Source organism: Semicossyphus pulcher, unplaced genomic scaffold (assembly GCF_022749685.1).
Source record: "Semicossyphus pulcher isolate SPU_LCO1_2020_fin unplaced genomic scaffold, fSemPul1.0.p SCAF_18, whole genome shotgun sequence".
NCBI lineage: Eukaryota > Metazoa > Chordata > Actinopteri > Labriformes > Labridae > Semicossyphus > Semicossyphus pulcher.
Window position 1 is genome coordinate 19,414,375 of NW_027211691.1, and position 14,192 is coordinate 19,428,566.

The 14,192-nt window shown below is 42.7% G+C and overlaps 1 protein-coding gene across 2 annotated transcripts in view; it reads right to left on the bottom strand.

The window, feature by feature from the left end:
- Positions 1 to 1,005: 1,005 nt before the first annotated feature.
- LOC138595817 (dnaJ homolog subfamily C member 13) overlaps positions 1,006 to 14,192 on the bottom strand; it is a 37,959-nt gene continuing 24,772 nt past the window's right edge. For both annotated transcript variants that reach the window (XM_069667262.1, XM_069667261.1), the window contains 35 exons: positions 14,066 to 14,148; positions 13,820 to 13,973; positions 13,604 to 13,707; positions 13,349 to 13,508; positions 13,192 to 13,254; positions 12,989 to 13,090; positions 12,727 to 12,831; positions 12,209 to 12,411; positions 12,040 to 12,124; positions 11,786 to 11,940; positions 11,583 to 11,628; positions 11,333 to 11,487; positions 10,673 to 10,874; positions 10,439 to 10,554; positions 10,209 to 10,287; positions 9,979 to 10,114; positions 9,707 to 9,891; positions 9,534 to 9,608; positions 9,313 to 9,432; positions 7,828 to 8,223; positions 7,600 to 7,713; positions 7,394 to 7,510; positions 6,941 to 7,118; positions 6,757 to 6,848; positions 6,581 to 6,680; positions 6,403 to 6,477; positions 6,208 to 6,320; positions 5,924 to 6,093; positions 5,763 to 5,805; positions 5,504 to 5,677; positions 5,216 to 5,395; positions 4,956 to 5,096; positions 4,720 to 4,863; positions 4,519 to 4,618; positions 1,006 to 2,132 (listed from right to left, as the gene is read on the bottom strand). In XM_069667262.1, coding sequence (XP_069523363.1) covers positions 2,035 to 2,132; positions 4,519 to 4,618; positions 4,720 to 4,863; positions 4,956 to 5,096; positions 5,216 to 5,395; positions 5,504 to 5,677; positions 5,763 to 5,805; positions 5,924 to 6,093; positions 6,208 to 6,320; positions 6,403 to 6,477; positions 6,581 to 6,680; positions 6,757 to 6,848; positions 6,941 to 7,118; positions 7,394 to 7,510; positions 7,600 to 7,713; positions 7,828 to 8,223; positions 9,313 to 9,432; positions 9,534 to 9,608; positions 9,707 to 9,891; positions 9,979 to 10,114; positions 10,209 to 10,287; positions 10,439 to 10,554; positions 10,673 to 10,874; positions 11,333 to 11,487; positions 11,583 to 11,628; positions 11,786 to 11,940; positions 12,040 to 12,124; positions 12,209 to 12,411; positions 12,727 to 12,831; positions 12,989 to 13,090; positions 13,192 to 13,254; positions 13,349 to 13,508; positions 13,604 to 13,707; positions 13,820 to 13,973; positions 14,066 to 14,148 — 4,563 coding nt within the window. In that variant the 3' untranslated portion in view covers positions 1,006 to 2,034. The remainder of the gene's footprint in view (positions 2,133 to 4,518; positions 4,619 to 4,719; positions 4,864 to 4,955; positions 5,097 to 5,215; positions 5,396 to 5,503; positions 5,678 to 5,762; positions 5,806 to 5,923; positions 6,094 to 6,207; positions 6,321 to 6,402; positions 6,478 to 6,580; positions 6,681 to 6,756; positions 6,849 to 6,940; positions 7,119 to 7,393; positions 7,511 to 7,599; positions 7,714 to 7,827; positions 8,224 to 9,312; positions 9,433 to 9,533; positions 9,609 to 9,706; positions 9,892 to 9,978; positions 10,115 to 10,208; positions 10,288 to 10,438; positions 10,555 to 10,672; positions 10,875 to 11,332; positions 11,488 to 11,582; positions 11,629 to 11,785; positions 11,941 to 12,039; positions 12,125 to 12,208; positions 12,412 to 12,726; positions 12,832 to 12,988; positions 13,091 to 13,191; positions 13,255 to 13,348; positions 13,509 to 13,603; positions 13,708 to 13,819; positions 13,974 to 14,065; positions 14,149 to 14,192) is intronic.

The window sequence follows — 14,192 nt, forward strand, 5'->3', positions numbered from 1 at the left end:
TTCAAGTATTTGCTCTGTTGTTGTTGTTCGCGCCAACTACGCAACTTCCTGTGTTTCCTGCTAATTCGACCGTGTGGAGTCGGACTGCAGTGAATAAAAGATCCGCCCGCAACTTAATGTTCAACATGCGAGAAATATTGTAGCACGAGCACTTATTAATATTTAATTGAAATAAATATTAAATTTCATATTTTATTAAAAGGATATCAAAACAGTTTCGAAAAATCTCGTTCTTCATTCTATTTCAGGAAATACTATTCACTAAATTCCTTTAAGAAAGCTACATTTCGGATCCCATGTTAGGTTTATCATATTGTACGAAGTCAAATAAAAGCAATGTCTGGACGGTTACAGTTTCCTGACTAATTGTTCTAAATTAGCTTTAGCCTAAATTTGAATTATGAGGGAGGACCAACATCTTAAATAATGATCCATATAGCCTTAATAATAATAAAGTCCATGACAAAAAAAAAAATCTCCCAGAAACCTTGCTGTTGACATTTACCTGAGAAATCTGATTCCTCATAAATCCAAAAATATTCCATAATATATGCATACTATAACAACAAGATAGTGGAAACGTACCTATGTGGTACCCATCAGTAGATATGTGAAATATGTCATGTGCATATATGTCATGACTATCCTTATTCAATTTTTTTTTTTTTTAAGTAATTATTAATATGAGAATAACCTAGATGCCAGTGTGAATGGAGACATCAATAATTTTACCTGGAGGAGCCTACATTCACTCTGCATTTGGCAGGTGCTACTTTCATTCCACATTGGCCCCATCAGGTTTTGGGCCATGTCTTTCAATAGCAGGTTTAAAATCAGATCATGGTGTTCATTTGATAACTTGGCCTGGTTTAAAAAAAAACCCAATTTAAACCACTGGGATTATTTCACTCTCTGAAAAAATATTAAAATGTAATGTAAGACAGAGAACTAATTAACTGTTCCTTCCAAAAGCACAAATGTACATACAAAAGAACAACACTGTGGGTTCCCTTTTATTCTTAAAATTTTATGTACAAGTGCGACTGATTTATTTTTTTTGAATGTACATTCAATATAGAAAGTTTATATACGCAATATTACATTGAACATTTCACAAATTGCACTAGTCTTTCACATAGATTCAAAATCAGAGTCAACGTCATTCGTCATGTCTTTGCAGAAGCTCATTTTCCGGTGGTTATTATTCACTTATAAATATTCTAGTGCTTTTTGCATTCTGGGGAGGGAGGAGGAGAATTACTTTTAAAAAAGTGAGGCAGAAAGGGAGGCCTTCAAAGAGAGAGCAGAGAAGTATGAATTAAGATCAGAGGAATAAGAGGCTGGACAAGTGGAGAGGAGATGTGTCGACCTGACTAAACCAGACATGATGTTCTTCAGGGGAAATAGGGCAGAAAAATCATACACATATATTTTCTGATTTCCTATCTTTAACATTTTTCCTTTTCCATATGAGAAACCATTATATAGACTAGTATATAACTTGTTTATGTAAGAGGTGGATAGGTCCTGTGCACACGTGTGTCACCATTCCTTCTGTGAGGACTTTGGTTAAGTGTAGCCAATCAGTATACGACAAAGGGGAATAAGATAATAGAGAAGACACAGTTAATCTATTATAAGCCTCAGTCTTTCTCATGAAAAAAAACAAAAACAAAATCTAGAGTAAAAAATATATTCATACAAAAAGTAAACTCTTCTGTGTCAATGGAAGAAACAAGAAAAGTAGCTCAGAAAAACAAAACAACTGTGGTCATTCGTTAAAACAATTTCAAAGTGTTTATGAAGACTTGAGTGCCATTTGTGAGGGGAGAGGAGAGTGATACTGGAGGAGGTGTTGCAGAGATTTTGGTGACGGTCGACGACGGCCCGCTCTCCTCCTCCGACCTTCTCTCTCTCTCTCTCTCTCTCTCTCTCTCCGTCCCCTTGTCTGGGAGCTGAACAGTCCCTCTCTGAGCTGCGGCCGTGAAGCTGCAGGGCAGTCTGGGTGCCTGAGCGTGACTGTGTGTGTGTCCATCAGCCTTGGTCTCCGATGTCGTTGTCCACGGGGGGTGGGACGCTGGGCATTACCGTGGTGCCAGTTCCTGCTGTAAGGTAGCCTGCTACTCCTGGACCTACAGGCGACAGGAAGGTGGATACAATTCAGTGCAGGTGTAACTGTAAGGGACAGATGGAGCGCTAGTGGTGAGCTACAATGATGTTCTAAACTAAAGATGTCGACTACTGAATGAATGGAGCGACCCAAACTGATTCTTCACCATTTTTAACACATTTACAATAATGGTGACAGAGTTTGGAAAGGTTGCTAAGTATGAAAAAATGTCATACAGTAAGGGGACACATTAATATCTGCTCAAGTGCAGCGTTTATATTTATAACAGCCATTTTTATACAGCTGCGGTGGAACTACATTGGTTTCCATGTCTTTCTAAAGTAGCTACTTTGATCTATTTTTATTGACCACTATGATTACCGTCACTTAAAAATAAGTTAATGTAATAAAGTCGAGGAGGTGTGGATTATTACGAGACAGTTGGAGCTATTCACATTGTTTTATTTAACATATAGTCATTTATTTATTTATAGAGTCCTGTTCGTGCATGTGTGTATTTCGGGTCTATGTCTGTGTAGCATGTTTGTAATAATAAAGTGAAAAAACTTGAATCTCCCTTCTAAATATACTAATAGAAACTTGCTGTGAATCTTTGCCATGAAAAAAGGCTGTTTCGCCCACGTGCTGTCAATCTCCCTGTCTGACAGCTACCCCCTTGGCAGCAGTTACAGGCATTAAAAATAACTATAAAGATATAATCAATCTTTCCGCTGATGGTCTTGTTTGCTTTTTTAGCTCATACAGAGACACGAGTGTTAATTTCAGTCTGTTTCATAACCAGCTAAAAACTCCTCACAGGAGCTTTAAATAAATATAAAAGACAATGTATTTTTGCCTGGACCTTGAAAGTCTGTTTGGATCCTGCGTACGATTCACTCTCCCCGTGCCGCAGTGGCTGCTTTGATTTTGAGTTTTGTTGGTTGACGAGGCCAAATCGTCGCTATAGTTTATAAACATGAGTCGATCTAAATCGTATGTGCCTACTACTTCTACAACAAATGCTCCAGCATCTGAACATGAGCTTATGTTTATTGATAAAGAGGTCATTTGCTTCAATTTAAGGAGTGTGTCGCATTTACACGATACACAATGACTGTAACATGAACACAATGTCTCTACTAAGCAGCACGTGAACAGGAATATGAAAGGCATAATTTAAAGCTCCTGTGAGGAGTTTTTCGCTGGTTATGAAACAGACTGAAATTAATTCTGATGTCTCTGTATGACCTACAAAAGCAAACCAAAGCGATTAACTGCACGCTGCCTTTGTTGATATTTTCCAGGGCAAACATTTAAAGTTAGTGATGCATATGACTGTTAAAGAAAGAAGGAGATTTTTTGTTAAAAGCCACCACTTAAGCTTGTACAGGAAAAAATCAGCAAAGAGGTACGGCTTTGTCCACAGGGGGCGCCAAAGTCAACACCAACTGAAACGTCCTCACAGGAGTTTTAACTTTAAGACCTTTAAGACATTCAACTTTATTTGGAAAAATAAAAAAACAATTCATATTTATTTAATATAATATATATAATATATATGTAATATTTCAGTTTATTTAAATGTTGTCATTATTAATCCGGGTTAAAAATAAAACAATGGAGCGTCAGTTATAGGATAAACTAAATTTCAGAGTACATTTTTTGTGTTCTTCTAAAGAAACTATTTTTCTTTCACTATTAGCTACAAACTGCCAATAATAAATGCAATAATTCAATAATTCAATTAATAAATTCATCAGGCTTTTTTGTTTCCTACATAAAAACTGTCCTTGTCTCTCCTACAGAAGACTGGAAATCCCCCGGCCTTCCCCAAGTCACGTCACATGTGAGAGTAATCACATTCATGTGTGAATGTTTTTGTTTATCCATGAGACTACATGGTGTGATTAAGAGTTAGTGGATGGAGATGAAGATCGTATGACATTATTTTCAGCAGTGCAAGGATGAGGAGGTGGGAATGGAAAATTAAGTGTGGGTCAGAGATGGAGGTTACGAGGCGAGGAATGGCAGTAGGAGCCAGGACAGTCTACCTGCATCAGAGCAAGAGAGAGGAGGGCTGCAAGGGCCCTGCTTAGGAGTCTAGAGCCCGCCTCGCAGTGGGCTGCTGGCGGCCAGGAGAGAAGGAGTGGATACCCCTGAGGAGGAAATGTGGAGGACAAGGAGGAAGGGAAGGACAGAGCCAGGAGGTTAAAGGAGAGAGAAAGGGTCGCTGGATTCAAGCACAAGTGATGAATCAGCCATAAGGTGGTTTTTAGGATAAAGCAAAGCAGTAAGACTCAACAGCTTAGAGTCAGGAAGTCAAGACTTACCGTTCAAACACAAACAGAAAAAAAGTAAGTAAGTTGTAAGTTTTTTAAAGCCCGGTTAGGTTTATACAAACACTTTACCTGTCAGGTATCCTGAATGCTGAGACTCTGAGATGAAAAGATCATGTTTCTGGTCTTTGAAGGCACTCCACACTGAGGACCTCGCGAGAATCTCATTCACCTGCAAAGCAGTGATCGGCAAAGAGTTTAAAATACAAAAAAAAAAGATTATTATTCACTGGTTTTAATAATAAGCCTGCTGGCGATGTGTTCCTGTCATACCTGCTCTCCAAACTGCAGACTGCGAGTCATGGACTTGAGAGCCTTCACTATCTGGGCCTTGGTAGCTGAAGGATTTTCTAATGTCTCCAAACCGATTCCTTCCAGGAGCTTCAAGAGGTATGGAACCAGTTCCACTCTCAGAGCCTGGTAAATTCATTAACAAAAATATAGTATCCTTAATGAACATAAAATGTGTAATATTATACAAAGAAAAACAATAACCGGCGGAGGTTTACCTGGGCAACGAGTTCAGTCTGCTCCTTCTGGAACATGCGGTTTAGAGCTTCACAAGCCAGTCCGGCCATGTCCGCCCGGGATTTCATCCCAGCCATGAGGGGGCCGATGGTCTCCAGGGCAGCCATGGAGCGCACACACAGCTGCACAAACCAAGGTAACCAAGACATTGTATGAGTTAAGTCGTACTTCTAATAGTGAGTTAAGTTCAACTAAGTCCTCAAAGTTAGAAAGTCAACTACACAAATATTTGGCTCCTCACCTCATTGTCCGACAGCACGTGGATGAGGCGGATGGAGCTCTTGGGCACGGCGTTGTTCTTGTGGTTGAGTGCCGCCAGGATGCGGGGCAGGTGACCCAGAGGAGGAACCTGGTCGGCCAGCTGGCTCTGAGTGCTGAACAGACACACTGCTGCCGTGGTAACCGTCTCCAGGGCCTCACCCTGCAGGAGACCAAACAAGAAGAGATGAATAATTGGTGTGAGACAAAAACGAGTGTAAATATCAAATGTGAAACAAACATGTGATTGTTTCTGAGTCCGGTAGCTCACGTTGGGGTTGTTCTTCTCCAGCAGCTCGGTCAGGGTCTCCAGCAGCGACACCAGGAACTCTCGCGGCTTGCGTAGCACCCAGCCTGGCTGAGCGATGAAGATGCGCAGGAAGACTCCGCCCACTTCCAGCTCGCCCTGTCCTGCTCCACAGGCCACTGTGAAGTCCTCTGGCATCTGAACACACAAAGCAAGAATTAACAGTCAAATTAAATCATACACAACATATAACTGTCTATTGTAAGTAATGTATTGCACTTACTTTCCAGTTCACATCAGGATTATCCTTCTGCTGTTTAAAGTGCCTGCAGAAATGTAACAAAGACAAGGAAATGTCATTAAGCATCATATATACTCAAATATTCCACACGTCTCTTCACAGCTCTTGGCTGAACAGGGTATGAAACTGGACTCATGTCATACTCGAGCATCATCTCCCGCACAGTGGTGGACACTTTCTCCCTTGAGCTGTCATTCCAGATGAGTTCAGGGTTCTCGTGTGTTCCCTCGAATATGTGCACGGCCGCCTCTGCGTTGTCTCGCATGGCGTCCATGAACACACCAGGGAGGAAGCGCATCAGCGTTAGACGCACCTGGCAGAGAGCAGATGATGAAAAGGCTTAAGGATAAAATGATGATGGGAGATAAAATACAACAAGAAGATGAGTCAGCTTTTAATTGTTCTATTTATATCCATCCAGACTGACCTTCGGCCCGACCAGCTTGTCTGAGGTCATCTTGGAGAAGAGCTCTGCAGTCTGTGTGCGAACCTGAGGGTGTGTGCAGTTACAGAAGAGGTCTAGCAAGTAGATCAGAGCACCTGCAGGAAAAAAACAACATGAGAATAAGGGAACTCAGAATGTAGATAAACATGGAGCACTTAACGGAAAAGTTACACTGACCTTTGGCCATCGCCTCTTTGACAATCTTTGTGTTAGAAGTCAGTGCATACAAGGTTTCCAGCACCATTTGTCTGCCTACATGATGAAAAAATAACATTTATTAGTGCAAAGATACAACAAAATGGCAGCAAAGAGCACAAATAGAAAGTCAGGACTTGTATTTTAAGCGTCTTCTTACTGGAGGGGAGCGAGTGCAGCAGCAACAGAAGGTTGGACAACACCAGCGACTCGGCGATGTTGCTAACGCATTCTTGGTTTGATGTCACTGTATTCACAACCTGCAGAGGAAACAAACGTCACTACAGTGCAGAGACAGACTGGAAACTACAGTATTTATTAGGAGCAAAATCTAACCTCCAAAACCAGCTGCTGCACTCTGCCGGCTCCATGAACCCGCAGCAAAGAGAAGAGCAGTTTGAAATGGCCGATGCACTCCGATTCGGACCCTGAAATCACACACAGAGAGCTGCTTAGAGGAGACGCTCCAGGTGAGGTTAAAGTTTCACACAAAGCAGACTCGTCAGATTCCAGATCTCACCAGGGTTGTTCTTGATGACGTTGCGGAGAGCCTCTAAAGCCATCTCAGCAAAGCGGAGCCTCTCGGCGTGCTGCTGGGACTCGACCTTGTTACTCTGACTCATGGCCAGCAGGGTGTGCAGGTACTGGGCCTGAGAGCCGACGTAGTCCAGCAGACTGGCTGCAAATGCTTTAGGGTACTAAATACAGAGATGGTAGAACACATTACGGTATTACAAAAGGTTTATTTTGTACTGAAAATTAACCAGACAGAGTCTTAAATGTGAAAATAATCTACTAATAAAGGTATAATGAATATGGCTGTGGAAGAAGGGAGTTAAAAAGATCCATCAAGATCCAATTTGTGTTTTAGTTTTCCATTTACTCCACGGAGAAGAGAGAAGGGAGAAGACCGATGGCGAAGGGCAAACGATGCAAAAAGGCAGACTGTAATATATCTTGTCCTTCGACTCACCTCCAGAGGGAAAGTAGGTTGTTCATTGTAGACTCGGACAAAGATCTCCCCAACTATCAGCTCTTTGCTGTGATCAGTGAACACAAACTCTGCTCCAAAGCTTTTATCATTTTCTCCCTATAAAGAGACCAAAGAGAGGATGCATGAGTTACTTGTTATTATCTTTATTATTATGAAAAGAGAAAAGTATATACATGGTTTCTTACCCTTTTGATGTTTCCCTCCTGCTGAACCTCCAAGAACTCCAGCAGCTCGGCTCGGGTCCCGTTGTTCCAGATCAAGTACGGGTTCTCTGAGTTACTATTCAGCAGCTTCAGGACCTAGAAAGAACAACAGGGCAGGTGGAACTCAGCTTAGTGATTGGGTTTATGTATGATTATGCTTTATGATGTATAGCAACAACACAACCCTTCCTCCCCACTTCTTCCGCATACCTCAGGAGGAGATCCTGTCCCCAGCTTCCTCGAGATGTACGGTGTCAGCATGGCCGCTAAGCTCTTGCGGATGGTGGGGTTCTCTGGAGGCGTGCCCTCCAAGCCGTTGGTCTCTGAAACTGGATTGTCCTCGTCAGGCGTGTGTGGCGTCTGGACGTAGCCTCCCAGGCGGCTCAGAGCAACCAGGCTGAGCTTGGCCAGGCTGTTTGCGACCTGCTGTTGGTTTGTCTCCTGGCTAGCCTGCACGCCGCTCTCCTCCAGGGTGTAGTCGTAGTTGAAGAGGTAGACCAGCAGGTGCCAGAGAACACCGGCGTGGTACAGATGGGTCTGTAGGAAGAAATCCACCGCGAACGAGCTCACGCACTGAACTGTCAGGGCAGCAGTTTTTGGGAGACCCTGAGAGGAAACAAAGCAGAGGACATATCTTTGTTAATGCTTGTCTGTAAAAGTACAGAGCTAACATAAAAGGGGCTACATGTAGCATTATAATTAAGGCCTACATGAACACGGGTATTTTTCCTCCTTTGTTTCCCCCCCAAAAAAACCCCGTCCACACAAGCACGGTTATAAAACAAAACCTAGTCCAAACGAAAAAAACCACAACAGAAACGTCATGAGAGTGTCCCACTAACAGGCGGCAATAAAAACCCCCGTCATGCAAAGAACAAAAAGAAAATTGCAGCCAATCAAAAGTCTGAAAAAAATCTGTTGCCTGAAGTAGTGCATCCCGACGCCTCTGTTCCACAATATACTGGACGAGTAACTGTACATATATGTGTAAACATATAAAAAGTCCTGCTAGCAAGGTTAGAAGCATCAGTGTTTTTATCACGTCCGTCATTTTGCAAGGACTGTCGCCTCATTTGTGACGCCTCACAAAAGGAGATAACTCCAAAAATGCCCCATCTATGCGTCTCCGTGGAAACAGAGTTTCTTAAAGTCTTCACCCTGGCCAGAGTTTTACAAAAGATCTGTTTTCAGTGACCTAAAACGGTGTTTGTGTGTGGACAAAAGGCCAAAACACAGAGAAAAGGCTACGTCTTTGAAAAATACCTGTGTACTTGCAGACATAGCAGTTGATGTGACTAAAAACAAGCAAGATGACTGTCAAGATTACTGGTGGTAGCCTCAAGAAAGCTTTTACATTTTAATCAGCTTTTCTCCAAATGCAAGACGGGTTTGAGTCCAAAGTAAATATATAACTAGACAATAAGAAATAGAAACAGAAACTGTAACTCTTTCTTAAAGAAAGAAGATTAAAAAACGAAACAAAAAACACTTCCAGCATCTTCATTCTCATTAGAATAAGGTTATAAAGAAGAGATCTTTAAAGGATAAAAACATGCTTTGTTTTGCACCGGCAGACTCGAAAGTGCTCCTGGCTTCTTTTCTAAACAGTTGAAGGTCTCACAGAAAAGCTTACAATGACATATTGATGTTGAAAAAAAGAAAAGTAGTTCACTTTACAGACAAACATGTTCTCACCTTTCCATAGAACAAGATGTGACAGAGGTCCCTGATGATGTTGGGCAGTTCGATGATCTTTTCCCTGCATTCCTCAAACTGGGCTGCTACACTGTAGCACTTACAGACGTGCCCGCACACCTGTGACACATTAAAGTGTTTAATAAAGTTACTACAATCAACACAGTGCTCGTCTCTAAAGAGAAATGTTACTACAGGCGAGTAAAGACTATGTTTTGTACCTGTACAGCCATGTCATCAGGCTTGCTGGATGCAGTTAAAACGGCAACACAGCGAGAGAGAGCCTCCAACAACACCTGGTTAGATATAACAAATTAATAATCATTCAATAACACTTCTCCACATCCACATGTAGATGTCTAGTTATCTTTCAGATTTGTGAATGTGCATGTACCTCGATGCCGTTGTCGCGGCGCAGCTCCTCTGCATTAAGAGCCGAGCAGTTGACGGTGTGGAAGGCAAGCTCAACGGCGGCCGGCAAGAGAGGGGAAACCTTGGAGAAGAGCGACTCATCCTCTGTCTCCATGGTGATTGTTTTGATGAGCATAGGGTAACCGGCGTATTTGTAAGGTTCCAGTTCTGGTAATAGACAATGAGGCGGTTAGAAGAGTGTCTTTCCAAATATATCGGAAGAAAAACAAAAAGAAAGTAGGTCCGTCTCAGTACCTTGTTTGTGTCGGTTGAACAGGATGCTCTGAGTTTTCAGGATGAGGATGATGTTCTCTGGGTCGGGGCCGTCCACGATTCTTGCAGACTTTGTACACAGGAACTCGTAGGCTTTGTTCACTTTCTCAAACATGTCCTGAAAGATGTACATTAAGATGAAATCAGTGTATGAAGCAACAGTTTGTAAGCCCTCACATGCATATCGTGTCAGCGATGATGGTGATACGCACTCTGCCCTCGGGGTTCTTGTCAGGATGATACTTCTGCGCCAGTCTGAAGTAAGCTTTCCTGATTTTACTCTCCTCGTGCCTGAATACAAAAACGTCAACATGTCTTGAGTCATAAAATCTAACTCCACATTTCAACAGCATTAAACATAAGTTATATTTTATGTTTAAAAATAAAGATGATTATTACAAGATAAAAGGTAACAAGTGATAGCAAATCAAAGGCCACTCACTGCCCCTGTCCTTTGGGGAGGTTGAGGACTTCATAGGCATCATCTACAGACATAGAGGGAGGCTTTTTCTCCACCTCCCTCTTCCAGGCTTCAAGTGTGTCTTTAAGCAGCTTTACCTGTACAGAAAATTACATTGGATCAGAGTGTTAAAAGAAACATATTTCACAAAGTGCAATTGGACATTGATAAAACAGTAAAAGGTTGGATATATAAGGATAAAAAAAAGAGTCATACAGCATCTCTAATTGGCCAGTTGGGGAAGCGGATGGTGTCACAAAGGTGTCTGAGGTAGTAGATGTTGCAGAAGAGCTCGCAGTCCAGCTGAGGGAAGCTGATCACGGGGATGGGGCAGTACTGGTAGAGGGCCCGCGTGTTGCTCTGCAGCCTGGGGCTGAAGTCTGCGACGTGGGCAGCTATCTTCTCGATCATCATCCGCCTGAAAAAGAGGGTTCAAACACAGCCTCATTAAACACCTATAAACCACTTTAACTGGCTTAAAGAGGGGGTATCATGCTGTTTCACATTTTAAGACATATATATAATTTACAATGTTGGATGGAAGTTTCAAATCTGTAGGTAAAAGTATGTGCTCAGTCTGCACTTTGTGACGTCACAAAGTGCAGCCTCAGCAGGCGTCAGAGAGCTGGCCAATCAGAAGACAGTAGGCTTGTAGGGGCGGGGTTTCTTAAAGGGACAGAGCTGACTGAGTTGTTTCAGGCAGAGGCTGTTTGAGGGCCTGCACAGTTTTTTTTTAAACTGTAAATAATGCTAAGCTACTCCACAGTTATCACAGAAATATTAAATATGAAGCTTGAAATTAGCACAATACCTCCCCTTTAACTTACATTGCCTTTAAAAGTACACAAACAAGACATGTTGCTGAAACATAAGTACCTCATCTCGCTGCTCCAGATGGCCTCAGGTGTGTCAAATTCTCCGAGGAAGATCTCAGAGATGCGCTCAGCCTCGTAGTTCTCCAGATAACACACCATAGCTTCAGGCAGCACCGGACCCAGAACACTGCGCTGCACTATGTCCTGACCCTTAGACTGAGGAGGAGGTAAAACAGATATATGTGATGTTGGATTCATTAGATACAATTTAACCTTATAAAATATCTGAGGTACAAATAAATCATTTTTACCTCCTCTGATTTGAAGGCTTGTTTCAGATGTGTGTACTTCAGGAACCTAAAGAAAGCAAAGGAATATCTCAAGGGGTCAATATCTACAGTGCAGGTTACATGTGCCAATGTTCACAATATTCCTTTATGTGTCTGGGGGGTAGCATTAGCATGTTTGGAGGTTGGTACAAGATGCTTATGAATCATCTGTTGCCTGGTGTTACCTTGCCACGGGGAGCACATTGGAGCCGGTGTACATCATGATGAAGAAGAAGACGCCGGTTAAATAGAGGCGCTGCAGATTCGGGTTGTCTTGCATCACCAGGTACAGAACATTCGCTACCTTTTCCACCAGGATGGGGTCAAAGGTCAACAGCAGCTGAAGTGGAGGAAGGAAAAACAAAGGATGACCATTAACTTGACATTCCAGCAATACACTAAATTACATATGACAACAAAATAACTCGGATGTAATTACCTGGACAATGTGAGGAAGGCAAGCATTGTCACTGATCATCCTCTTGATCTTCGGTAAAGGACGGATAATGGAGTTGTCTTGGTCCCTGAGGAAAAAATAAATTATTACAATGTTTTTAAAATATTGAATTAATGAGGTGTTTCCTTGACGTATTCTCTGCTCGACCCACCTGCTGGGGTAGTATGAGCACATGGTGATGAGCATGTTAAGGATTAGTGTAGCCAGGTCCGACTCGTTCATCACTGCCTGTCCAGACGCCAGGAGGCACCATTTCAGCTGCGGGATGGCCTGCAGGGGGCGCCAGCCGTCCATCCCCTGAGCCCAGCAGCGTGTCTTTGCTGTCAGGACGCCGGTGCTCCAGAACTCCTGCATCTGGAGAAGCAGAAGTAAAAATAGAAATATAAGTAGATAACCAACCAAGATGAAGCAATAACTGGGAGAATGCAAAGACCTATCATGCTATTATGGGGAGCTAATGCCATTATGGTAGGAAACACATGCAATTTGGCTCTGTGCCTTCGGAGGACGCTATCCGCTTCTCCAATAGGCCATGAGAAACCTCCACCAACCTACTTAAAACACGTCGTCTGGGGGATTCTGTGAGGAAGATTTTACTCCAAATAACAGTCATAAAAAAAATAAAAAATAAAAGTAAAATATTTGAGGTAACATTTTAAGATCACATACCTCCTCAAAACTGAAAGGTCCTCTTCTCTCCTTGTCTGCGTTTCCAAAGTACCACTCCTTCTCGCTCTCCCTCTTCATGTCTGGCGAGGCCTCCAGCACGTTGCTCTGTGGAAATTAAGACGACCTCTGTTTGACACTCCAGACTGATTAATTAAGATTTTCACACACGGGTCAACATTAAATTCGATGTTATCCGGGGCTCACGCAGGATTACAACATCCAATATCATGCATTACATCAACAAAGCTCGGTGTTTAATCACCTGTAAGGGCACTGTCGCTCTGCTGGTGTGCAGATGGGCCATGGTGAGCAGATCCACAAGTATACGCACTCCATTAGAGTCCATCACCTCCTTCACGTTTTTCTGCAGAACCAAAATTAATTATTACTCAAGACAAAAAGATAGAATGTGGGTTTATAGTGAGCAGGCAAAAAAAAAGATGCACTGTCGCTTTAAGAGCTTACCTTGTTCAGAATGAGCTTGTTCAGGAAGAGGATGAGTCTGTCTCTTTCCAGTTTGTCTGTACACTGTAACCACAGAAGAGGGTGTAGGATTTCAGGATTAATTAAAAGGACATAAAAATGCTCTATATAGGTTTTGGCAGGGTATGTTTTTACTCACTCTGTCAAGCATTCCCACAATGTATTTAGTGTCTGTGAAGGGGCCAATCTCCTCGTAGCACTTCCCGTAGACTATAGCGAGCGCCTGCAGGCACAGGCACTTCATCGAAACTTTGGGTGTCAGCAGAAAGCGATGGTAGAGTTCATTGAAGAACTCGTATCTGAGAGCAGAGAGGAGGCGGAGCATGAGTCATCTTTTTGGTGTCAGTACAGAATTATAACATTAAGCAGTCGGTTGTTGTATTGGGAGTCTTACGATCTCTTGATGGCATTTGATTCTTCGTTTTCATCCTCCTCCAGCAGCAGACGCAGGTAATAATCCCCGATCTTTATCTCATCTGAAAGGCACTCGTATCTCACCTGCAAATGGGAACATACACAGAGAAATTTAGTCTGAAACTCCAGGTTTTTTTGCAGTTATAGATGAGATCAAGGCTGCAGTGAGTGTCACATACGCCCACTGAGCACAAACCTCAAACTCCTGGTGGTTCCAGGAGATGACGGTGGCACTGCCGAGCTCTCGGTCGACGCTGAACGCACGCATCTCCCCCTCCAGAGCGTCCCGCAGCTCCTCCCTTGTCTTCAGGTTCCAGATGAGGTTGGACCGTGCGTGGTCGAGCTGGAATCTTAAGACAGAGAGCAGGTTAGGATGGCAGGCAGAAAGACAGAAAATCTAATGGATTTATCACATAAACAGTACAAAGATGAAATTTTCTACCTGTAGTAGAAAAGTTCCCAGTTCACTTCGATCTTTATTCTCTGCCGTCTCTTCCTCAGGATGACCGGCTTTTGGTTTGGGTTCTGAAAATAAATGAAAGCCACAGCATTTTGACAAACTGCTTCAA